The following is a 21910-nucleotide window of genomic DNA, read 5'->3' as shown; positions in this document are numbered from 1 at the left end:
GTTAAGAGTTAATGAGGTTTGGTGTGATTGGCTATCCTGTGATACAGCATATACCAAAGTTCTTCTGGATTTCACAAACGAATTGAGGGGGCTGGTCTACTCATGCATGCCTTTGAACTGTTTGGGAAATGCACACCATCACATACAGAATATACTGACTGTAATTCCTTCCCCAGGCCACATGTCACCCTCCCATTAGTGGCAGAATTATAAAAAAAATGAGGAAAAGCAGTTTCAGGAAACTGAAATAACAAAACCCTGAGGGCCTCAAGTAAAAATCTTTCAAAAAGCTGGGAGAGTATGGTTAACCTATAGCAAGTTGGTATGCACAGATGGTTACTCTGTCTGCAGAGAGTAACCGTTTCACTGGCCTGCAACAAACTTCACACCGGAAGACTGATCTTGGTATGAAATGTTTGAACAAGTTAATTTCAATTTCAAATTTGGAATATGGTAGTTGTAATCCAAGAGGCCATGGTACCCTGGTGTGTACATCATATGGTCTGAACATTCTGGCAGCTGTAGAGTTAATTTGGATTTGCAGTGGTGGGCCTTAACTGAATTTACTGAATTTTACATACTCTGAGCATGTGTTTTTTCCACCTACTCAAGGCTATTTAGATTGCCTGCAATTTCATACCCTTCACATCAATTTGTGTTGCTCATTATACAGAACAGATTTAAGATGTAAAGATGACTTTCCCCAAATCTCTGGAGATATAGTAATGGTTGAATTGCAGGCAAGGAGAGAAATGTATTTGGTTGATAGTGTTTGACTTCTCCATTCTACCACAAATACTCTTCCTGAAGAGATCAGTGCATCAGTTCTTGAGTGCTTATCTATTCAGACTGTGTGGTGCTAGGATTCCCCCTTGGTCCTAATGGCTGCCTAAGAGCAGAAACCACTACTGTACTCTACTCTACTCTGCCAGTAGTCAGATTCAGTGTGGGCAAAGCACACATCAGGGTTGGGATTTTCCTTGTAGAGAATGGGTGCTGAAGCTCCTCATCCAGTCTGTATAAAGAAGTGCTCCAGGCTCCTAAACCACTATAAACTGTACCTGTGTTGCTCAGTACAGCAAACCATTACAGACAGCAAGAACCACTTTTGCAGTTTTTACAAAAAGATCTGAAAATAGTTGGTGTTAGTCCACACGAGTCTCACCACTTCTCATAATACAATACCTATTTGTGCTTTTCCATACCACTGGTAAACATGGCTGTGTATAGGGGAAGGGGAGCTGTAGAGCTCTGTGATGTATACACATGAAAGTTCTAACAAAGAGTCTTTTCTCTGCTTCAGTATCAGTCCTAGTACCACTGTTGAAGGGCTGCATGGGGAGGAGTTCCTGTTTCACTATCCTTTCTGCTTTGAGGAACAGGCTGACTCTTTCTCCCCCACCCCACCCCACCCCACCCCCACTCCTTCCCTAACGATATCAAGCACATCCTATTTCCAGTCCACTCTTCCTTCTCCTGCAGGCCGTCTCCTATTATTTTCTCAAATGCTGGGTGAATTTACAGGCCTAAATGTTAGTGACTTCAGAGACTTTTCATGTTCATTATTCTCTTGTTATATAAGCAGAACAGAAACTGTGCTTTCTTTGTATCATTGTACCATTGTTAGCAGTAGCCTCAAACAGAAATGGCTGAACCACTTTGGTTGAAATTCAGCCTGAAGCAATTGGCTGGCATGGAAAACTTCAGCCCCATAATGGGACTTTGGCAAAGTTGTAAACAATTGAAAATAGTCTTATAGTGGGACATGTCAGGAAGCCTTGCCTCTAATAACCTGTTCATTCCTTATTTCTGATGTAGATAATTTAATAAAAGTGACGGAGACTCAGTTGTATGGAGCATAGGTAACTGATCAAAATGAGGGACCAACTTCTATTTTTTCTTAAACGTATCATGAGGGGCAAAATAGAGAGCCCAGCACTTCCGACATAAGCTGAAAACTGCCGCCCCTACCTATGAGTGGTTGTTTTTGACAAAGTCCACGTGAGTGGACAATTTTATCTCAGCTTTAGAATTTTTTCAGATTGGGTGTGGTCCTGGACCAGATGAGATCACTCCAGGCTGCTCTTTAATGAAGCTTTACAAGGAGCAAATGTCTAAGTTGGGTGTGGGATTTGAGCATATTGCTCAGCTGCATAAGAGAGGTGGGAGTTTTTATAAAGTTGTGGGTGTTTAATTTATTCTTAAAACTTTTCTTTCCTAGGTTTGGAGATGGTCCTCGTCCACCCAAAATGGCTCGATATGACAATGGAGGTGGTTTTAGAGGACGGGGAGTTAACCAGCGTGGCTCTGGCTACAGAGGTGGAGGCTATGGTGGTGGAGGCTATAACTCATACCGAGGTGGTTCTGGAGGAAGAGGATACCAAGGTGGTTCTGGGGGAGGTTATAGAGGTGGTGGGGGATATAGAGGATCTGGGGGAGGGTATCGAGGCTCGGGTGGGGGATATAGAGGGTACCAAGGTGGTGGGAATAGAGGTAATTATGGAGGTGGGTATGGGGGCCAAGGAAGGGGACGTGGTGGTTATTGAAGTCTTTCTTATACTCTACAGAAATGTGCATGTTTCCTTCTGGAATTTCTTTGATACTAATACATAAGTCTGTTTGTCATTCTACTTGTTCACAGTAGCTTGAAACAAATTGTTTAGGACTAGTGATGATATTATGTAAAATAGAGTCCTTACTACAGAGTACCACAGTCTGTATACTTTGTTCTTAATAAAGTGTTCTGTTCACAAGACTTACCATGTTTTGTCTCTGTATGATGTTTGGATTCTTCACTTGAGCATGGCTGTTTCCTTTTAGGTTTAGCATTTGTCTATAGGAGGTATGAGAAATTTGGGAGAAAACATCCCTTTATTGTTTCCAGGGTGTAAAAGAGCATGTGGGACAGATATCAACAGTTCTTCAGAATTGCAAGAGTTTCTAGTCATTGCTGCGTCAGACCATGATTGCACTGAATGGACAGAAGCAGAGGTTTGAAATTATAGGACTTTGTTAGCCAATACCTAGTGAGGTGTAGACTACACTACATTACATTACTAGATATTATGAGCACAGTATTAATATAATGAACATCATTATATATATATATGTTGGGAAGCTATGTTAAGTATTGTGCTCTCCCCACAATTCTGTTCACCCATGTCAAATATCCTATTACACTTGTCAAAGCTGAAATCGGCTTTACATTTAGAAAATAGGAAACGTGGCAAAGCAAAGATGCATGAATCCTTTGTATCATGTACAGTTAGGATTTACTTTCATGGCTCATCAACACATGGAGTATAATATTCAAAACAAAATATGGGAAAGTACAGGTTGATACCAAGGACAAAGCTGGAACAAACTAGTGGGTTAAAGTGACGTGTAAAGAGTTGTAACTTGTAAAATCATTACTACTGGCTGAAATGCGTATCTTTGAAGCATACAGCTGCAAGCATTTGCTTCCCAGGAAGGTATGCATGTCTCCTTTTTTTATTGTCCTGCTTTGTCTTTAGACAGTATATTTAGCTAAACTGGATTATTTGGTCTGGAACACTTTTGAGAATGATCCTTGAGTGTAGTCAAACAATTGGCTACACCTTTTAGTCGATAACTTGAATAGCTGATGTGAGCGGAATCTCATAAACTCGTAGGTCAGAAGGGACCAATATGATCATCTAGCCTGACCTCCTGCACAAAGCAGGCCACAGAACCCTACCCATCCACTTTTATAACAACCCCTAACCCATGACTGAGTTATTGAAGTCCTCAAAATTGTGGTTTGAAGACCTCAAGCTGCAGAGAATCCACCAGCAAGTGACCCATGCCCCACGCTGCAGAGGAAGGCGAAAAACCTCCAGGGCCCCTGCCAATCCGCCCTGGAGGAAAATTCCTTCCCGACCCCAAATATGGCGATCAGCTAAACCCTGAGCATGTGGGCAAGACTCACCAGCCAGCACCCAGGAAAGAATTCTCTGCAGTAACTCAGATCCCATCCCATCCAACATCCCCTCACAGACCATTGAGCAGACTTAACTGCTGATAATCCAAGATCAATTGCCCAAATTAAACTATCCCATCATATCATCCCCTCCATATACTTATCAAGCTTAGTCTTAAAGCCAGATAAGTCTTTTGCCCCCACTACTTCCCTCGGAAGGCTGTTCCAGAACTTCACTCCCCTAATGGTTAGAAACCTTCGTCTAATTTCAAGTCTAAACTTCCTAATATCCAGTTTGTACCCATTTGTCCTTGTGCCTACATTAGTACTAAGCTTAAATAATTCCTCTCCCTCCCTAACGTTAATCCCCCTGATATATTTATATAGAGCAAGCATATCCCCCCGCAGCCTTCTTTTGGCCAGGCTAAACAAGCCAAGCTCTTTGAGTCTCCTTTCATAAGGCAGGTTTTCCATTCCTCGGATCATCCTAGTAGCCCGTCTCTGAACCTGTTCCAGTTTGAATTCATCCTTCTTAAACATGGCACACCAGAACTGCACACAATATTCCAGGTGGGGTCTCACCAGCGCCTTATATCTCTTCCTTTGCTTTAGAATGCACTGTGCAAATAGGCCCTGCTGCAGTGCCAGATGACACTGTCACCTTTTACTGCAGATTTACAGCCATTTAGGTTGTCCACTGACGACTGGCTACTAGGATATGCTGCCTTGCTCTATAGAGAACTGTCCCTAGTGAGGTAATAACTTGGGCTAGGTTTCTCTGGCTCAGATACAGAAACCTCCAAGGGAAGTGTTTGAGGTTGATGCAGAGATGTTTGCTGGCTCTGAAGTTAACTCGGAATTATGAAAAACCCCATTCATCTAAACAGATATTAACTTACAATGTTGACAGGTAAGCAGTGAAATAACTTGTATGACGAGAGGATTTCTGTTATCTGTCCATTCTACTAGGAGTGGCAGCATTTTGGCACCATGAATAAGGACAAAGAACCTCCGAGTCCAGTGTGTATCTGACGTGCTGCAAGGGGGAGCCAAACTAACTCGGAGGGGCAAGCACAGGGAATCCAGCAGAACTCCTAGGTGTGTTTGAATGCTAATGAATAGAGCCAACGCCACAGAATGTGATGTATCATGCTTGTAATCAGGTGCTGTCTCAGATGAAGCGCTATGGACAGAACTTGAGTGTCACAAGCTTCCCCTTGCCTCCACCACCCCTGATTTTAGGGGTTTAATTCTAAATGAAACAGCCCCTCCCATAAGCCACAGAAATCATTAGACAGCAGTACAGTTCAGTAATTACCAACCTGGGCTGGATGTAAACTGGTAATGTATTGCTTAAAGACTTTATTCCATTACCAACTATCTGAGCTATCCACTCTTATTTTTTCCTCTAGTTTCCTGTATGGTGCTCCTTTTTCTCCCTATTTTTGGTTTCCTTAATCTTAGTATAAGGTGTAATATAGCGTATTGTACTAAATTATTGCACATATACACTGAAACAAATATGCAGAAAACTATTTTGTAATTAGATGTGTATATAAAACAAAAATCAACTTTAAACTAAAAGTATAGCCGAGGGAGAACACAGATTTTGCACAATTTCTATCCTCTCAGCTACTGAGCTTGTTAAGTGATACATGAATACTACTAAGAATTCCCTCAAGGTTTCTCTTATTAATAATATTGGGAAGTTCTTACTCCTGTTTTAGCAAAGTGGGAGAAGGCAGTGGGCTGATCTCTTGTGAACCACCACTGATGCTGTAACCCAGTGGTCCCCAACCTTTTTGTGACCAGTAGCACGTTCATGTTTTCAGAAGTGTGTGGCGGGCGCCAACAATTTTTCAAGGCTTATTTTGTTTTTGTACATTTAATAATACAAAAAAAATCATATTTAATATTACATAATATATGAATCCAGAAAGAAGAAAGAAGCTGCGAGGACAGAGAATACCGGTGCCTGCAGCCTCGGAGTACTCTGTCCCCAACAGCTGCAGGGGCCCGGATTCTCTCCCCTGCTGGGAACTAGGCAGGTCCCGCGCCTGCCGGGCACTGAGAACACCAGTGCTCACAGCCTGCAGCCTCGGAGTTCTCTGTCCCTGGCAGGCACGGGGCTATAGCTTCTCTCCCCTGCGGGGCACTAGGCAGGCCCCGCACCTGCCGGGAACAGAGAACACTGTGCCCGCAGCCTGAGTTCTCTGTCCCCAGCAGGTGCAGGGCCGTGGCTTCTCTCTCCTGCTGGGCACACACAAATGCCCCGGCGGGCACCACGTTGGGGACCATTGCTGTAACCTATTGTGGACTCAAACTACAGGCAATGAAAACTAAATTTATATAAATTATATATAACTAAATTTATATACAATGGGAAAAATCCTATATAGTACAGCTTTCTAGAGCCCAGTCTCTCACAATTCTACTACTTATAGGCTATTCCCCCACTCCTATCTGCTGCTTTCAGAGGCAATTAAAAGCTGTAGCATAGCCTGTGATAGACACATTCCCTTTCTTGATTGAGGGCAAGATACTGCCTCCACCCAGCAGTCAGTCATGGTTCTCTCTGCTCCTAAACTTGACTTTTACACTTTTTCATTTTGGGGCATTAGCAAGCAGCCTTTGTTCTCTCCCCCTCCTGGACTAAGTATTTAGAGCAGGTGCTGAAGCCACACAAAGTCTCCACTGCTGAGCTCTTCTTCCTCTTTTCAGGGATAGCAGAGCAGCTGCACAAGCACCGCGGTGACTAAGCCTAAAAGGCTCTACAGAAAGCAAATTATGTCCTGCCTGTTCTCAGCCACCACACCGTAGTGTGGCTAGGCACAGCGTTTGGAACTGGACAGGCATGTTGAGACTCCTATCCTTTCAAGAAGCCGTGATTTCATTCCAGAAATGCCCAACTGGCCAGAAAGAGCAGAACAGGGAGACCTAAGGATGTGGATTTCATTCAGCTGGCCCAGGGGCTAAGTCCTGAAGTTTGAAACCATGTTAAAAAAATGGAATCCACAATCCAGATCCAACATAAGGAGGCCCTCTAAGGTAAGCCTCAGAGTAAACACCTCCCTTCCAAATTTTCTCCTTAGTGATTCCACTGCACACACCTTTTGAAGAAGTAATCGGGGAGGAATGAGTGTCTCTTGAAAAGGGTAAACACACTAACAGGCAGGTTCTGATTCTTTGGCGCTCTCTGCTTGTAGAATGCTCTCTGATCTACTTAAGGTTGATGCTGCTATAGCACCTCTACCAAAAGAAAAGATTATTCCAACAGAGGGGAGACTTCTTCCCCAAGGATCCAGCAGACAGCAAGGTGGAAGGCCATCCTTAGAAGGGAATTGATGCCTCCTCAGAGCATCTCTGGCAGCCACAGGCTTTGCTTGAGTCACAACGTCATGGCTAAAGGACTTTAAAGCCCTTAAGGGCAGAGACCACTTGGACTTTACACTTAAAATCTCCCACACAACAGCATTGGTACAGATGCTTCAAATGGATGCTATAAGACTTTTCTGCCCGTACCATGGCATCCAGCTCAGCAGCCAAGAGACGCATGGTTTCATCCCTATAGATACTCACTCCAAACAAATCCTGTGCTCCTCTGAATTCACAGGACCTCTCTGGGGAGAAAAATTAGACAAAAGTCAAACAACCTCCCCTCTCCAATTAGTGCTCAAAGAACAGACTACAAAGCTACAATCAGACACTCCTTTTTTCCACCTGCCTCACAGAGGTTCCAGAGGAACGATAACACTTAAGAGAGAACCGTGGAACTGAGAAGCGATCAGAAAACCTAAGGGTGGCTTCCATGACTTCCGTGAGTTCATTATGATGACGAATGAATGGGCCTCCGCCTAGACCTCAGTTTAGAGGCGGAAATTCTCAATTTCCAGATGAATGTCTTGTTTTTACCACACACAAGTAGATACGAGGGAGGGTGCACCAGGGATACTTCCTCATGCTAAAGGCCCTGCCCCCTCACTTCTTCATCCAGTCTCCCATAACCAGTGACCCCACAAAGCGTTAGCAGGTCTGAAATGAGATTTCCCATCTGGACATAGGAGTGATGGATGTTCCCGCAGAAGAACACTTCTCAAGGTTTTACTTCTCCTCCTTCATTGTTCAGAAGTGCACTGGAGGAGTCAAGGCCATACTCAACCTCTTCAAAAAGAGATGAAGAAAATTCTGGATGGAGTCCCAAGCTTTGATAATGACATCCTTCCTAACCTCAGTGGATTTGGCAGACTCAACCTCCACATTACACCACAGGCTTTTAAGATTTGCTTAATGGCACAGATCATTACCAGTACTGAACACTGCCATTTGGTCTCTTGGTCCCCAGCGATTTTATGAAGATGCTGGCAGTGATCATGGGCAGGCTCAGATCCCAGAGTATCCACCTGTATCCCTTTCTGGATGAACCCTGTCCCACAGCACGTAGTGCCATGATCTGGACTCTGAATCTTCTGCAAGCACACGGATTTGTGATAAACATAAAGAAAAGTTCCTAGGTTCTGTTGACAAGAATTATTCATCTGGATGTGGAGAAACATGTTAGCGACACTGATCTGTCAACCATCACTCAACAGATTCCAGAAGATTCAGGATCTGATATCCATGATGGACCAGTGCATGAGCCCAACCATAGCTGCGCGGCTTTAGCTACTGAGCTTCCTGGTCTCGTGCACCGGAATCTTCCCAGGGCAAGGTCACATATCAGGTGCCTCCATGGCCTTTCTTCCGAAAGTATGTGACCAATCCCTGGAGCACATACAAAATCAGGTACTAGTCCGAAACTAGAATGACTCCCTAAGATGGGCAGTCCCAGGCAAGTTCCACAAAGCAGTCTTCATAGGCCTTCCAGACACTCAGGTTCTTACCAATGCTAGCCTAGACAGATGGGAAGCACATATGGAGCCTGGGGAAAGGAATGATAGCATCAATCTCTTGGAGCTCAGTCGGTCAAACCAGCTGCTCTGGGATTCCAGAGCCATGTGGAAGGCAACTACATCATGGTGAGTCGGACAGCATGACAATGGTTGCATACGTAAACAACTAAGGAGGGAGAAGCAGGTTGCTCTACATGTAGAAGTGATAGAGATAAAAGTGTGGGCAGAGAAGATTCTCTGTTGCATAAAAATAATCCATGTAAAAGAGGAACTGAACCAAAAGGCAAACTAGCTCAGCCATTACAATCTCAACAACCCAGAATTATCTTCAATCTGATCACACAGATATTCGGTTCCCTTCAACTGACCGACTTGCCAATCACAAGAATGCAAAGTGACCAAAATACTTCACCTGGGAAGCAGACCCAAGTCTATGGGAACAGATGCTTTGTCAAACAGATGGCCTCAAGGCTGACTATGCACGTTCCCGCCCTTCTTTCTCATAGGGAAAATGAGCCAAAAGATGTGAGAAAAAGCAAGAGTGATGTTAACTCTACACTGGCCATGGAGACCCTGGTTCTCTGACATGATAGATCTAAAGCTGAAACCACCATTGCAGCTACTGGTGAACTCAAGGCATCCTTTATCAAGGACCATTTCTTCGTCTGGATGCAGCTCATCTTTATGTGACAACCTGACTGTTAAAAGGGATGTGTTAGCCACATGTGTGCCATATCTTCCAAAGTGATGGGGACTCTGCTGTCTTCTATGAGAGGTTCCACACTAAAATCCTATTTCTCCAGCTGGACCAAATGCAGCAGTTGGTGTCGAGAACAAAGTAAAAGATCATGGGACTCCAGTTAAATTGGAATTTCTTCAGAAAGCAGAGGCTAAATGGTCATGCCAAGCACTGCAGCTTGCTAGGTGTCAGCCTTTCATAGTGTACTGGTTTGCATTATCCTCTGGCTCCCTGGCCTATAAGCCTCAGGTATCCAGGTTCCTCATAGCAGTTTCACTGGCCAGATCAGCTGTCAGACTGATGTTCCTTAAGTGGGATCTACCACTGGTGTTGAAAGCCCTAACCATCCATCCTTTTGAGCCTTGGACATAGCTGTATGACCATGTTACCTCTCCATCAAAACCTGTTTTCTAGTTGCCATCACAACCACCAGATATGGCTGCTAGTTCTGGAACTGATCTATGCATGAACCTTGTTGTGTGTTCCATGATGGTAAAGGTGGTGCTAAGAATTTCAAAAACATTCTTGCAAATGATACTGTGAGGTGTGACACTGAGTGGATCAAGAGTGACTACAGGGCTCTGGGAGTACGGGTGAAGGAGTTTGGACCACAGGAGGTACTCTCTTTGATCCTTCCTGTCAAAGGTAGGGGCCTGGGCAGAGACAGGTGCATAGTGGAGGTGAATGCCTGGCTGCGAAGATGGTGTTGCCAGGAGGGCTTTGGCTTCCTTGACCACAGGATGCTATTCGAGGAAGGACTGCTAGGCAGAGATGGCGTTCACCTTTCGAGGAGGGGAAAGACCCTATTCGGACATAGACTGGCTAACCTAGTGAGGAGGGCTTTAAACTAGGTTTGATGGGGACAGGTGAGCAAAGCCCACAGGTACGTGGAGAACATGGAGACCTGGGAGATGGGTCGGAAATAGGAGGGAGCGTGGGCTATAATGGCAGAGAGAAAGGAGGGTCAGGGCAAAACTGGGAGGCAAGATCAAATCAGTATCTTAGATGCCTATATACAAATGCGAGAAGTAGGGGTAATAAGCAGGAAGAACTGGAAGTGCTAATAAATAAATAAATACAACTCTGACATTGTTGGCATCACCGAAATTTGGTGGGATAATACGCGATTGGAATGTTGGTATGGATGGGTACAGCTTGCTCACGAAGAATAGATGGGGGAAAAAGGGAGGAGGTGTTGCCTTATATATTAATATATAATATAATATTAATATATAATAACACTTGGAATGAGGTGGAGATGGACATAGGAGACAGAAATGTTAAGAGTCTTTGGGTGCTGAGAGGCTAAAAGGGGTAAAAACCAAGGGTGATGTCATGCTAAGAATCTACTACAGGACATCTAACCAGGTGGAAGAGGTGGATGAGGCTTTTTTAAACAACTAACAAAATCATCCAAAGCCCAAGATTTGGTGGTGATGGGGGACTTCAACTATCCAGATACATGCTGGGAAAATAACACAGCGGGGCTCAGACTATCCAATAAGTTCTTGTACTGCATTGCAGACTTCTTATTTCAGAAGGTTGAAAAAGCTACTGAGGGGAAGCTGTTCTAGATTTGGTTTTAACACATAGGGAGGAACTTCCACCACAGGGGTCTGCAGAATAGCGACATCAAGAAGGGCTAACATTAAGACACTATAGAGATTCTTATGAAGAGGCTTCCTTTGGCAAGAGGGTGCTGCAGACTGTAATCCAGTAATAACCTTGCTTTTTGAGCAATCCTGAAAAATGTTTTTCTTCATTTTTTTTCTTACCCCTCCTTACTCCTGTCCACTGCTTGCTTCTTCCCATAGGTAGCAGAATTGTGGGAGATGCTGGGCTGCAGAATGGAAAATTTCCTACCTGATCATTTTATCTCCTAGCAGCATCTTCCACAATTCTACCCACCCTGGATGGCTTGTCAGCTGAGGGTGAACATCTTATTTGGATGTTCCAAGCAAGGATTTACTGTACATACTTATTTGGTTGGCACTGGAATTATTGTTACTAATTATTTTCTACAAGTTTTTACACAGCTTTTGAATGAATCATCTGGCAGTAAACTGGAGAAGGGGGTGTAGCTAGCACAGCTATGAACTGCCTCTGCAAACTGCAGCCAGGAGAGAAATAACCCATATGTAGCAGAACTGTGGAAGAGACTGCTAGCAGAAAGAAAATTACCAGGTAAAAGATTTTCCATTCTCTACATTTCCTCATGCAGCTCTACTGATAGTAACCACAATAGAAGGGTCACTGTGAATAAGTTAGCACCGGCATTTTAGCCAGAGTTGTCTAATCCTAGTCAGAGTAGGTCTGGATAATGACTATGTAAGGGTGTTCTACATTAGTACTCAACTGTTATTGCCAATGCAGCTCTACCAGTGGTAGTAACAGTGGAGAAACTAAGGATCAGACTACTGTAGACACAGGTGACTGTTCAGTGTTATAAAATGACCTTTCCTAGCCTGCTGAGAGGAAAAGTATCTGTTCCCAATTTAGACTATTAAGTCAAAGGGGACACATTGTAACCCAAGATTGAAGGTGCGTGTTAGAGTTAGATGCTCTAAAAGTTAACAAAGCACAGTAAGGGCAACTCTAGTCATTTTCCATAACATTAATTCAAAGAAGCATTTAAGACTAACAGTCTTCAACTTGGAGTACTGTTGCTTTAATCAAACAATTTTTATATACCAAAACATACATCAAATGCATGTTTAACTATTAACTATGCTGAGACCCTTGATATCATCTAGTGTGTTACTACTCATCTCTAGGCTCAATTCATGCATTAGTTTGGAAAGGATATCTTCCTCTGCATCTCCTGATGCAGTAAATTCTAGTATTCCTCCTGTAGTAGAGAGTTGGTCCATAGGCTGAAGGATGGTCACTCCATAACCATTGTTACTATAAATGTGATTATTTTTCATCTTCAGTTTAGGGACAGGAACAACCTGTTAAGGATTCAAAACAAACTAGTTTTGAAGGGTGCATTGTGCTCTTACACATCTAAAACATGGCATAAAAGAATGCTTGCACTGTTCACATTCAAAAGAAACACATTTTCCTTTATAGTTCTTAGTATTTCTCTCAAAATGGCAATGCCTTATTCCAGATTTTTAGACCCTCTCATAACTGTTAAAAGGAGCAATCTAATTCAAATCTGAAAAGACTTAACAAATATGTTTTAACTTCTAAAACTACTGATTTTAGTACTAAGACTACAGTTTCAATTTATTTAAATTTGATCTAACATCCTTTGAAGCTTCCCACTTTCTACTGTTACTATACTTAAGCAAGTATCTTTCACAAAGTATAGTATAACTAGGAGCTTGCAATCCATTCACCATAGCCAGCTCTGCTGCCCTAGCAGCAGTTCACAATGGGACTGAAATTGTCAATCTTCCATTTTTTGACTGAAATCCTAATACTGCTCAGCAGTTTGATAGCACAGCTACACAAGACATGTGACCTATTCCATGTCCAACTTACTATTTAGTATAGATACTGACGAGAGAACATTGTGAAAAACTGTTTTGCTGAGAATGTAAACATCAGGAAATTAATTTATTCCTTATGTATGTATGCATTTATTCCTTATGTATGTATTTTTACTCCTACAGCAAAACCTATACTGTAATTGTCTCAATGATTACCAGACCAGCCTTGCTCAATTTTTTTTTTAAGTGCCAGTTCCTACAAGCTCAGCCTGGTACCTGAGTGATTAACCACTGGAACAAACTACAGTGGGAAGTGGTGGTTTCTCCATCTCTTGATGGCTTCAAATCAAGATTGGAGGCCTTTATGGAAGATGTGCTTTAGTTCAGTTAAACAACTTGTTGGGTTTCACACAAGAGTAACTTGGTGAAACTCAACAGCCTGTGATCGACAAGTAGTCAGAGTAGATGGGACCATTAGTTTCTAAGTCAAACTACGAAAACAAGCTGTATTGGCTCATGGGCAAAATGCTATAGTTCTAACAAACAAAAAAAAATATTAGCCTGTTAGCACATACTTAAGTCTTACAGATGGGAACTAAAATGTGACAGAAGTTGACTAAGAGGACCTACAAAAAAAATCATGAACTCAGGGTAAATTCTTAACTGTGTTGAGTAGAGCAAGTGAGATCATGTGTAACAACCAGTCAAAGCAGTAATAAAGGGAAACTTCTTCACACCAAGGCCTTCTCTTCAGTGGAAAAAAAGGTATATTGCTAATTCAAGTTAGCTAACCTGAGGTACAATTCTAATGCAGGGCTTGTCTGCACTGCAGTGAACTTGAATGTGATGGTACTTAAGTTGAGTTGGCTGGCCCATCAAGAGGTATAAGCTAAATTGAGCTCAGCCCATTAGCTGCTCTCACTACCTTTCTGGAGAGTGAATGAATGCAAACTCCACTCAAATGACAACCTCTACTGATTTCCCATTATTCCTTTGTGTGCCCAGAAAGGAAAGACATGTTCTCCCACAATTCAGTGGGAAAGTCATGGAGCACCTCATATTACTGCAGCACAAAGAACCATGGAATATAACCTCAGAAATCTTAAGTGCCACATACGAGTGAGTGCAGTGCTAGTGTGAACACAGCAGCTTGAGTATTTTGCAATGTGGCCATTCACTCACGCTAGGCTAACTCAAGAAGTAACTTGAGTGTAGATAATTCAAATTAATTCTGCAGTGTATAGTTTTCGCATGAGTAAGGCTATAATTTTGTCATGGAGGTCGCAGAAGTCACAGATTCCATGACTTCCCAAGACCGCCGTGACTTCAGCCCGCAGCAGCTGGGAGCTGCAGGGTACCCTCACAGGCGGCAGAAGAACCCTGGAGCTCTGAACAGTCCCCACAACTTCCCAGTGACTTCCAATTTTGTCGTGGATATTTTTAGGGTTTCCGTCAATTTTTCTTTATTGCTTGTGACCTGTCCGTGACTTTTACTAAAATATTCATGACAAAATCTTAGCTTTATATATGAAGTAGCAGATTGAGTTAAAAACTATAGTGGATCTTGGGACTGCCTCTCTTTCCCCTAAAAACACACCTTCCGTGCTGCCTCAAAAGCAGCTCATGCAGCAGGGACACTCCACCATTCCCCCCCAAGAAGCCTGGGCACAGGGACCCCTTCCAAGACAGCCCTTCCAACCACCACCACCACTGTTGCCCAGCATACTAGCCTCTCACTTTCTTAGGTACCAAATGCCCTTACTCACAGTTAGCTCTCAGAGCCCTGATGCATAGCACTTCAGTAACTGCTGTACATTTGGTGTCTAAGAAGTTGAGAAGTGTGCTGGAACACTAGAGGTTACCTGATAGGATTCATGAAATTCCACACTAATGGTTGGTAGTCAAGGACTTAGCCACTGGATTCCTGAATTAGAAATTTTAACTAAAGAAATGCAATTTTTAGAATAAACATGATGTTCTTCATTTCGTTAGCTTTCACTAACTTCTGCATTTGCAACAGTACAGCTATTACTTTATAGAAGTGTCAGTTATAGTTGGTAGGAGAACACAACACAGTTAGTTACCTTAATATTAATTCCACCTAGGGCACCCTGTGAACTCTCACTGGTTTTGAAGTTATTGCAGTGGTGAATTTTGTTACCCTCCAAAATGGCTGTGCTTCCTGGGTGCAGCTCAACACCAGCACCCTGTACATTAAAATCAAAAAATTAAATCCTGAAAGTAAGGATTGCCACAGGAAAAGCATTCAGAGTACAGTCAAGTATGTAAAAAGTGGTTCTGAAATTTCGTATGAATATAAGATGTCAAAATTGGTCCACTGCAATTTATTATAGTGAGGAATGGAAACCCATAAAACTATGCAATTATGGGGCCTCGCAACTCCTGCTCACGCTAGAATGAAGGATGCAGTGGATGGAATCTTTTACTATTCATTGCTTAGCATTTATTACCTTAAAACTACGTCTTCCGGGATATATTTTAGTTTCTACATCAAAGTGATTTACATGTAAAAAGTACCAAGCATGAAAATATTGCTTAATAATTCTCAGTTTGGTTTTTAATAAGTAGGAAAGCAACTCCCAGCTAACACTTAATTCCAAAGGTGAGGATAGTACTCTACCCTAGTAACACCACAAATAAACAAGGCTGCTGCCCTGAAGAGCTTAAAGAAATTTGCTACAGAAAATTGGAAGTTAACTGAAAATTACATGTAAGTTTTCAAAACAGAATTTGAACTTGAGGTATTTCCATCTGCAATTCAACAACAGTATTTGTCCTTTTTAAAAAAAAAAAGCTGCTGTATGCATGTTAACATTTTATACTTGCTTGTATATTACATTTATTTTTTGATATTCATTCAGACTCAGTACCTGAGCTCCAGTAATCTCACTGTTTGTAATAGTCAGAGAAGCTCCAGTAAGCACACAGACTCCAGTTCCTTCACATTTCAATATACAGTTTACAAAAGTCATATGACCAGATTCAACCACCACAATACCATCAACCGTCCCCTGTTGTACTAAAGTGAGGTGCATTAGTTTCACATTTTGGGCTTTGGATACTACAAAACTCTCACGAGTAGGCTCTGAAACGATCACAATTTCTTCTGGCTTCCCAGCTCCTAGTTGAAAGAAGAAAAGCACTGTAAACATTTATTTCCACACTATACATAAAGCAGTGAATACCTTTTTGCTGTTTGATTAACTGTTACAACGTTTGGGTTAAAATGAGTATTTCTCAGTTAGGTGTTTTGGTTTGGTTTTAAGTACCAAATTAATTACAACGAATGACTTGCATGTAAAAAAAAGACTCCCTCTCTCCCCCTCCTTGCCATCCATCACCCAGTGGTTTGAACATTGGCCTGCTAAACCCAGGTCTGTGAGTTCAATCCTTGAGGGGGCCGTATAGGGATCTGGGGCAAAATCAGTACTTGGTCCTGCTATAGTGAGGGAAGGGGACTGGACTCGATGACCTTCAAGGTCCCTTCCAGTTCTATGAGAGAGTTATATCTCCATATATTTTTTTTTGTTTAACCTTTCATAACTGATGCTGTTGCTCATGTCCATTCCAAGTAGATGTGTGTACACCACATGCATGATTGCCTCTCTAGTCCCTTGAGGAACCATCTAACCAGGGGGTTAGCAAATACTGACAGCCCCGCTGCACCCAGGTGGAAAGAGGAAATAAGAGCCAGATGCACTTGATCAATGAGACTGCCAGCCCCTGCTGCTTTAAGTAGAGTACCTAGCCCAGTATAAGAGAGATTGAAGACTGCGGCGGAGGGGTGCCCTTCTGCGAGGACCGAATAGAGAACCTTTTCTGCTTGGCCAGATAAGTGGCATGAGTGGAGGGCTTTCTACTGCCAAGGAGAATCTCCCTAAGTGAGTCAGAGCATTGGAGCTTTAACGAGTTTAGCCATGAAATTTCCACGCTGTGAGGTGGAGACGCCAGGTTGGGGTGCTGGAGGCAGCCGTGGTCCTGCATGATGAGGTCTGGAATCATGGACAAGGCCATGGGCATGTCCACCAAGAGGTGTAACGGCGTGGAGAACTACTGTTGGAGAATCAAAAATGTCTCGTCCTGCTGGACCTCGAAGAGGACCTTGTGGACAAGAGGGAAAGGCAGGAACGCATACCGCAGGCACCCCATCTGTGAGAAGAGAAAGGCATCTGTGATCAAGCTGGGGCTGTGGTTCAGGAAGGAACAGAACTGCTGGCACTTCCTATTGTTCCGTGTTGCGAACCAGTCTACCTGGGGAGACCCCCACCTCTGGAAGATATTGCTGACAACGTCTGGGCGGAGAGACAATTTGTGGCCATGAAAAGATCTGCTGCGATGATCAGCTAGTTCATTTTGTGAACCCAGCAGCTATCATGCCTCCAACTGTATTGAATAGGTGATGCAAAAGACCCACAACATGAGGGCTTCCTGGCACAGGGGAGAGGAGCGAGCAACACCATGTTTGTTTATATAGAACATCACTGTGGTGTGGTCTGTCAACACCAATACACATTTGCCCTGGAGATGAGCCTGAAATGTCTGTCAAGCTAGATACACTGCATGCAGCTCCCTGACGATGTGCCGCAATAGTTCTGCCTGGAATCATAGACCTTGAGTTCTGCGGTCGCCCACGTACACACCCCACCCCAGCACCAATGAATCTGAGACTAGCAAGAGCAATGGCTGAGGTTTGGAGAAGGATACTCCTGCACAAACTACTTGTGGACTGAGCCACAAGTGGAGGGATTAGAGAACCCGAGGAGAGAGCGTGACTAGTCTGTCTAGATGGTCCCGGTTCAGCCTGTTTCCTTGAGCCAGCCATGCGTGAAGGGGATGGAGCTGCAACCTTACATGCTGCACCATGTAAGGGCAAGCTGCCATATGTCCAAGCAATTTTAGGCCGTCGTGTAGAGAACAAGTGGAGACCTTCTATGATGGTGCTCATGGCCAGAAAACAAGACTTGAGCAGGAACACCCTGGCCTGAGTGGAGTCCAAGAGGGCCCCAATGAATTCTATTCTCCAAGTGGAAATTAAGGTTGACTATGCCACGTTTAGAACGAGACCGAGTCTGAGAAACACTGTACGCACCAGGTTCACGTGTTCCTCCACCTGGTCTTGAGATGAGCCAGGAAGAGTGATGCTTTCAAAGAAAAGCTGCCACAACTGCCATGCACTTCAACACCTAGGGGGCTGCTGATAGGCCGAAGGGGAGGACCATGAACTGGTAGTGCATGTTGCTGATCACAAATTGCAGAAACATTCTGTGGAACAGGATTATGGAGATATGGAAGTACACTTGCTTCAAATCAAGGGTGGCGTACCAATCCCCGGATACAGAGAAGGAATGATGGAAGCCAGGGAGACCATCCGGAACTTCAATTTCTTCATGAATCTGTTGAGGTTTTTCAGGTCTAAAATGGGCCTTAGCCCACTCTTGGCATTGGGGATTAAGAAGTAATCTGAACTCCAAAGGAACCACCTCTACCGCCCTGAGCTGTAGGAGTGTTTGTACATCCGGTACTAGAAGTTGCTCGTGAGAAGGGTCCCTGAAGAGGAATGGGGAAGGTCAGTGGGAGGGAACAGAATTGGAGAGAATATCCCAAGTCTACAGTGCTCAAAACCCAGTGGTCTGAGGTTATTTGAGCCCAGACATGGTAGAAAGGGGATAGATGGCTCACAAAAACAGAGGAAGGATCCAGGTATTGAACTGGTGCTCCATCCTCGGGCACATCTTCAAAAGTTCGGCTTTGAGCTCAAAGGCTGTTTAGCCTGGCCCTGGCCAGAGGAGGACTGAGATGGGCATCTCCTGTTACTTCTGCCCTGGTTCCTGCTATAGCCCTGGCTAGGAGGGGCAGAGTAGAAGCATGGGGTGACCTGGGGCTTTAAATGGCTTCCTTTGAGGGGCTGGTATGTACAGCCCCATAAACTTGAGGGTCACCCGTGAATCATTAAGGGTGTGAAGCTTTGAGTCTGTCTGTCTGTTCTGCAAAGAGGCCGGAGCAGTCAAAGGGCAGGTCCTGGATTGTACTGTGGACCTCATGCGGGAGCCCTGAGACCTGCAGCCAAGAGCTGCACCTCATGGTTATGGCAATGGCCATATTGTGGGTGGCAGAGTCTGATGAGTCCAGGGCAGCCTGAAGAGAGGTCCTGGCAACCACCTTGCCCTCCTCCAGGACCGCCCCAAACTCAGAGCAGAAGTCAACTGGAAGCAATTCTTGGAATTTGGCCAAAGAACTCCAGGAGTTATAAGCATAGTGGCTCAGGACCACTTGCTGGTTCACTATGCAAAGCTGGACCCCCCCGGTGGAGTAGACTTTCCGACCAGAGGTCCAGCTTGTTCACATCCTTGGATTTGGACGTAGGCACCGGTTGCCCCTGCTGCTCCCTGTGGTTAGCTGCCTCTACCACCAGGGTCCCAGGCTGGGAGTGGGCAAAGAGGTGTTCGTACCCCTTAAATGGTACAAAGTGTTTACACGCCACCCCCTTGGCAGGGTGGAGTCAGGTGTGCGCCACAGAACCTTGGTGGTATTTGTATAGTTTTAATGAGGGGAAAAGCCACCCTCAAGGGCCCTTCAAGAGCCAGAATGTTAATCGTTGGGTCCGTGTCTTCAGAGGCCTCCTCTGTCTGCAAGTTCAGGTTCTGGGCCATCCTCCTGAGGAGATCCTGATGGGCCCTGGTGTCCTGGGCCCATTGAGCGGAGCAGGTGGCAGCTGCAGTACTGAGTGCTGCAACCGCTACGGTGCCAGTGCCTGTGTCGGTACCCAGCCTTGACTGTTTTGTTCGATCTGGGCTTCTGCATCCCGACCACGGGGAGGCTCCCTGGTGACAGAGGAGGTAGATGGAGGTACCCGAGCCTCTGATACCATCGACAGGGACCTAGAACTGGGCCCCTGGGCTTGGTGGTAGGCCCATGGAGTCCAAAAGGGCCACTCAGTCAGCCCCTGCCACTGTCGCAGCCAGGACAATATAGGCACCAGCTGCCCCTTGTCCTGCCTTGGGCGGCGCTGGGAGAAGAACTGGCTACGCTGGGATGTGTAGGAGTCCACCTCTGAGGAGAAGTCTGAGCCTGACCACGGTGGTGCGGACCTAGACAGTGCCGGGGAATGGTGCCGCAACATTGGTTTGCTCCTACGACGGATGAGTGCTGATACCACTGTCTGTGCCAGAGCACAAGCCGGCGGGGCAGGAGACTGTGCAGTCATGGCGATCAGATCCCTTTGTGCCTCAAAGGTGTCTGGTGTGAAGGGAAGATCCAGTTCCTCCTCTAGCTCCTCCTGCACTGGGGAGTCCACCAGTACCAGACTCGATGGACCTCCCCAAGAGGCCAGAGTCAACAGTACTAGCATAGATGGGCCCAAGGTTGGTCCACTGTCTTAGTAGGGAAGTGCCCCATCCGCTCTCTTTTTGTGCGCCACTGAAGACTATGAGCGGTATCTCATACTGGAGCTGGTTCTCGGTGCCAGGAATGGTGGTGCTGAGGCTCCCTAGATGAGTCCTTTTTCGGTGCCAGGGCCTCTCGCACTGGGGCCGGCACACTAAACACCGAAGTGCCCAGCCCTAAGTCCGACACTGTCTGGGCTAGGTGAGGGCAAAGGGCTGACTTCATCAAAAGGAGTTTCAGCTGAAAGTCCTGCTCCTTTTTGGTCCTGGGCTAAAGCCCTTGCAAATTTTACTGTTGGACTGGTTTCCTTCTCTCAGGCACTTGAGACAGGAGTCATGTGGGTGTCCCTTGGGCATGGGCTTGAGGTAAGACCCGCACGGCTTGAAGCCCTGAGACCGAGGCATGCCCCAGTCCCAGAGATGGGTTTGTGAGGGAGGGGTAACCCCCATGTAAACTTAACTAATTACAACTATACAAACTATTTAAAGATAGAGATGAGAAGAAAATCCACTAAGGAATCACTTGTGAACGCAAGAGAGAAGCTGCTCCAATGACCATTATTGGTGGTAAGATGGAACTGAAGAGGCGGCGAGTTGGCAGGGACCTATATACGGCGCCACTTCAGGAGGCTCCATAGCCGACATGACAGGTACCACTAGGGAAAAACCTTCCAGTGATCGTGCATGTGGCACACACACACTTACTTGGAATTGACATGAGCAATCATTCAAAGAATTTAAGTTATCCACATTTGTTCCCTCTCCAGATCTACTTCTTTGTATGTGCCATGTTGCACTGAACAAGGACTTACACATTGGTCAAATGCCAAGTAAAAACAGCAAAACATTATTATGCTTTCCTCAATCTTAGTCCTATAAGCCTGGTGCTCAAAACACAGAAGTTCTGAAGACATGGAGAAACAAGTATCACTGTGCAGACAAATTCTGAGAACTCTATTTGTTAATGCAATAGTGCTGTCTGTTAACAATTGAGCATGACCAGGGAAGCAGTAGCAGAAGAGATTTTTAGAATCCACCTTACTGCTCCATTCTAGAAAATGTATCCGGAGCTTGGTCCCTCACAAATGGTCAGCTTCTGCAATTTGCCCAAAGAAATGAAACTTCTTTCTACCTATTCTGTTAAGTTCCACCAATGGAGAGTCCTGGGAATTTAAAGAATATTCAGCAGAGCTCCTATATGATTCATAATTGGAGTGTATTTTGCTTCCAACACCACTAGATATCTGCGAGCTCCTGGCACCAATGAATGACCTTAAAACATCTGTCTCTATATCAAAAAGGTTCACATGTCAGAGCTGATGTTATTGGCATCCGAGACTTCAGTACTTATAGAAGTCATAGGCATAACAGTCATTGACCCTGATCTGGTTTGAATTGACTTTATTGTGGAATTTATTCCTCATTTTCCTGGCTTTGAGACTAAAAGAGGTCTACTCTATTCCTTCACAGGACAGCTGATTCAACATCAGAGTCAGGGTTTG

At 44.6% G+C, this 21910-nt stretch overlaps 2 protein-coding genes across 3 annotated transcripts in view; one reads left to right on the top strand and one right to left on the bottom strand.

The window, feature by feature from the left end:
• DHX9 (DExH-box helicase 9) overlaps positions 1-2755 on the top strand; it is a 41074-nt gene extending 38319 nt beyond the window's left edge. For both annotated transcript variants that reach the window (XM_032779471.2, XM_032779472.2), the window contains one exon: positions 2222-2755. In XM_032779471.2, the coding sequence (XP_032635362.1) occupies positions 2222-2546 (325 nt within the window). In that variant the 3' untranslated portion in view covers positions 2547-2755. The remainder of the gene's footprint in view (positions 1-2221) is intronic.
• Positions 2756-12243: 9488 nt separating this feature from the next.
• Positions 12244-21910, bottom strand: part of SHCBP1L (SHC binding and spindle associated 1 like) — a 47984-nt gene continuing 38317 nt past the window's right edge. The window contains exons 8-10 of the mRNA XM_032779464.1: positions 15897-16147; positions 15090-15212; positions 12244-12519 (exon numbers count right to left, since the gene is read on the bottom strand). Coding sequence (XP_032635355.1) covers positions 12283-12519; positions 15090-15212; positions 15897-16147 — 611 coding nt within the window. The 3' untranslated portion in view covers positions 12244-12282. The remainder of the gene's footprint in view (positions 12520-15089; positions 15213-15896; positions 16148-21910) is intronic.

The sequence above is a fragment of the Chelonoidis abingdonii genome, chromosome 7, assembly GCF_003597395.2.
Source record: "Chelonoidis abingdonii isolate Lonesome George chromosome 7, CheloAbing_2.0, whole genome shotgun sequence".
Taxonomy (NCBI): domain Eukaryota; kingdom Metazoa; phylum Chordata; order Testudines; family Testudinidae; genus Chelonoidis; species Chelonoidis abingdonii.
Note: the sequence above shows the minus strand (reverse complement) of the source record. Positions and strands in the feature narration are given on the sequence as shown.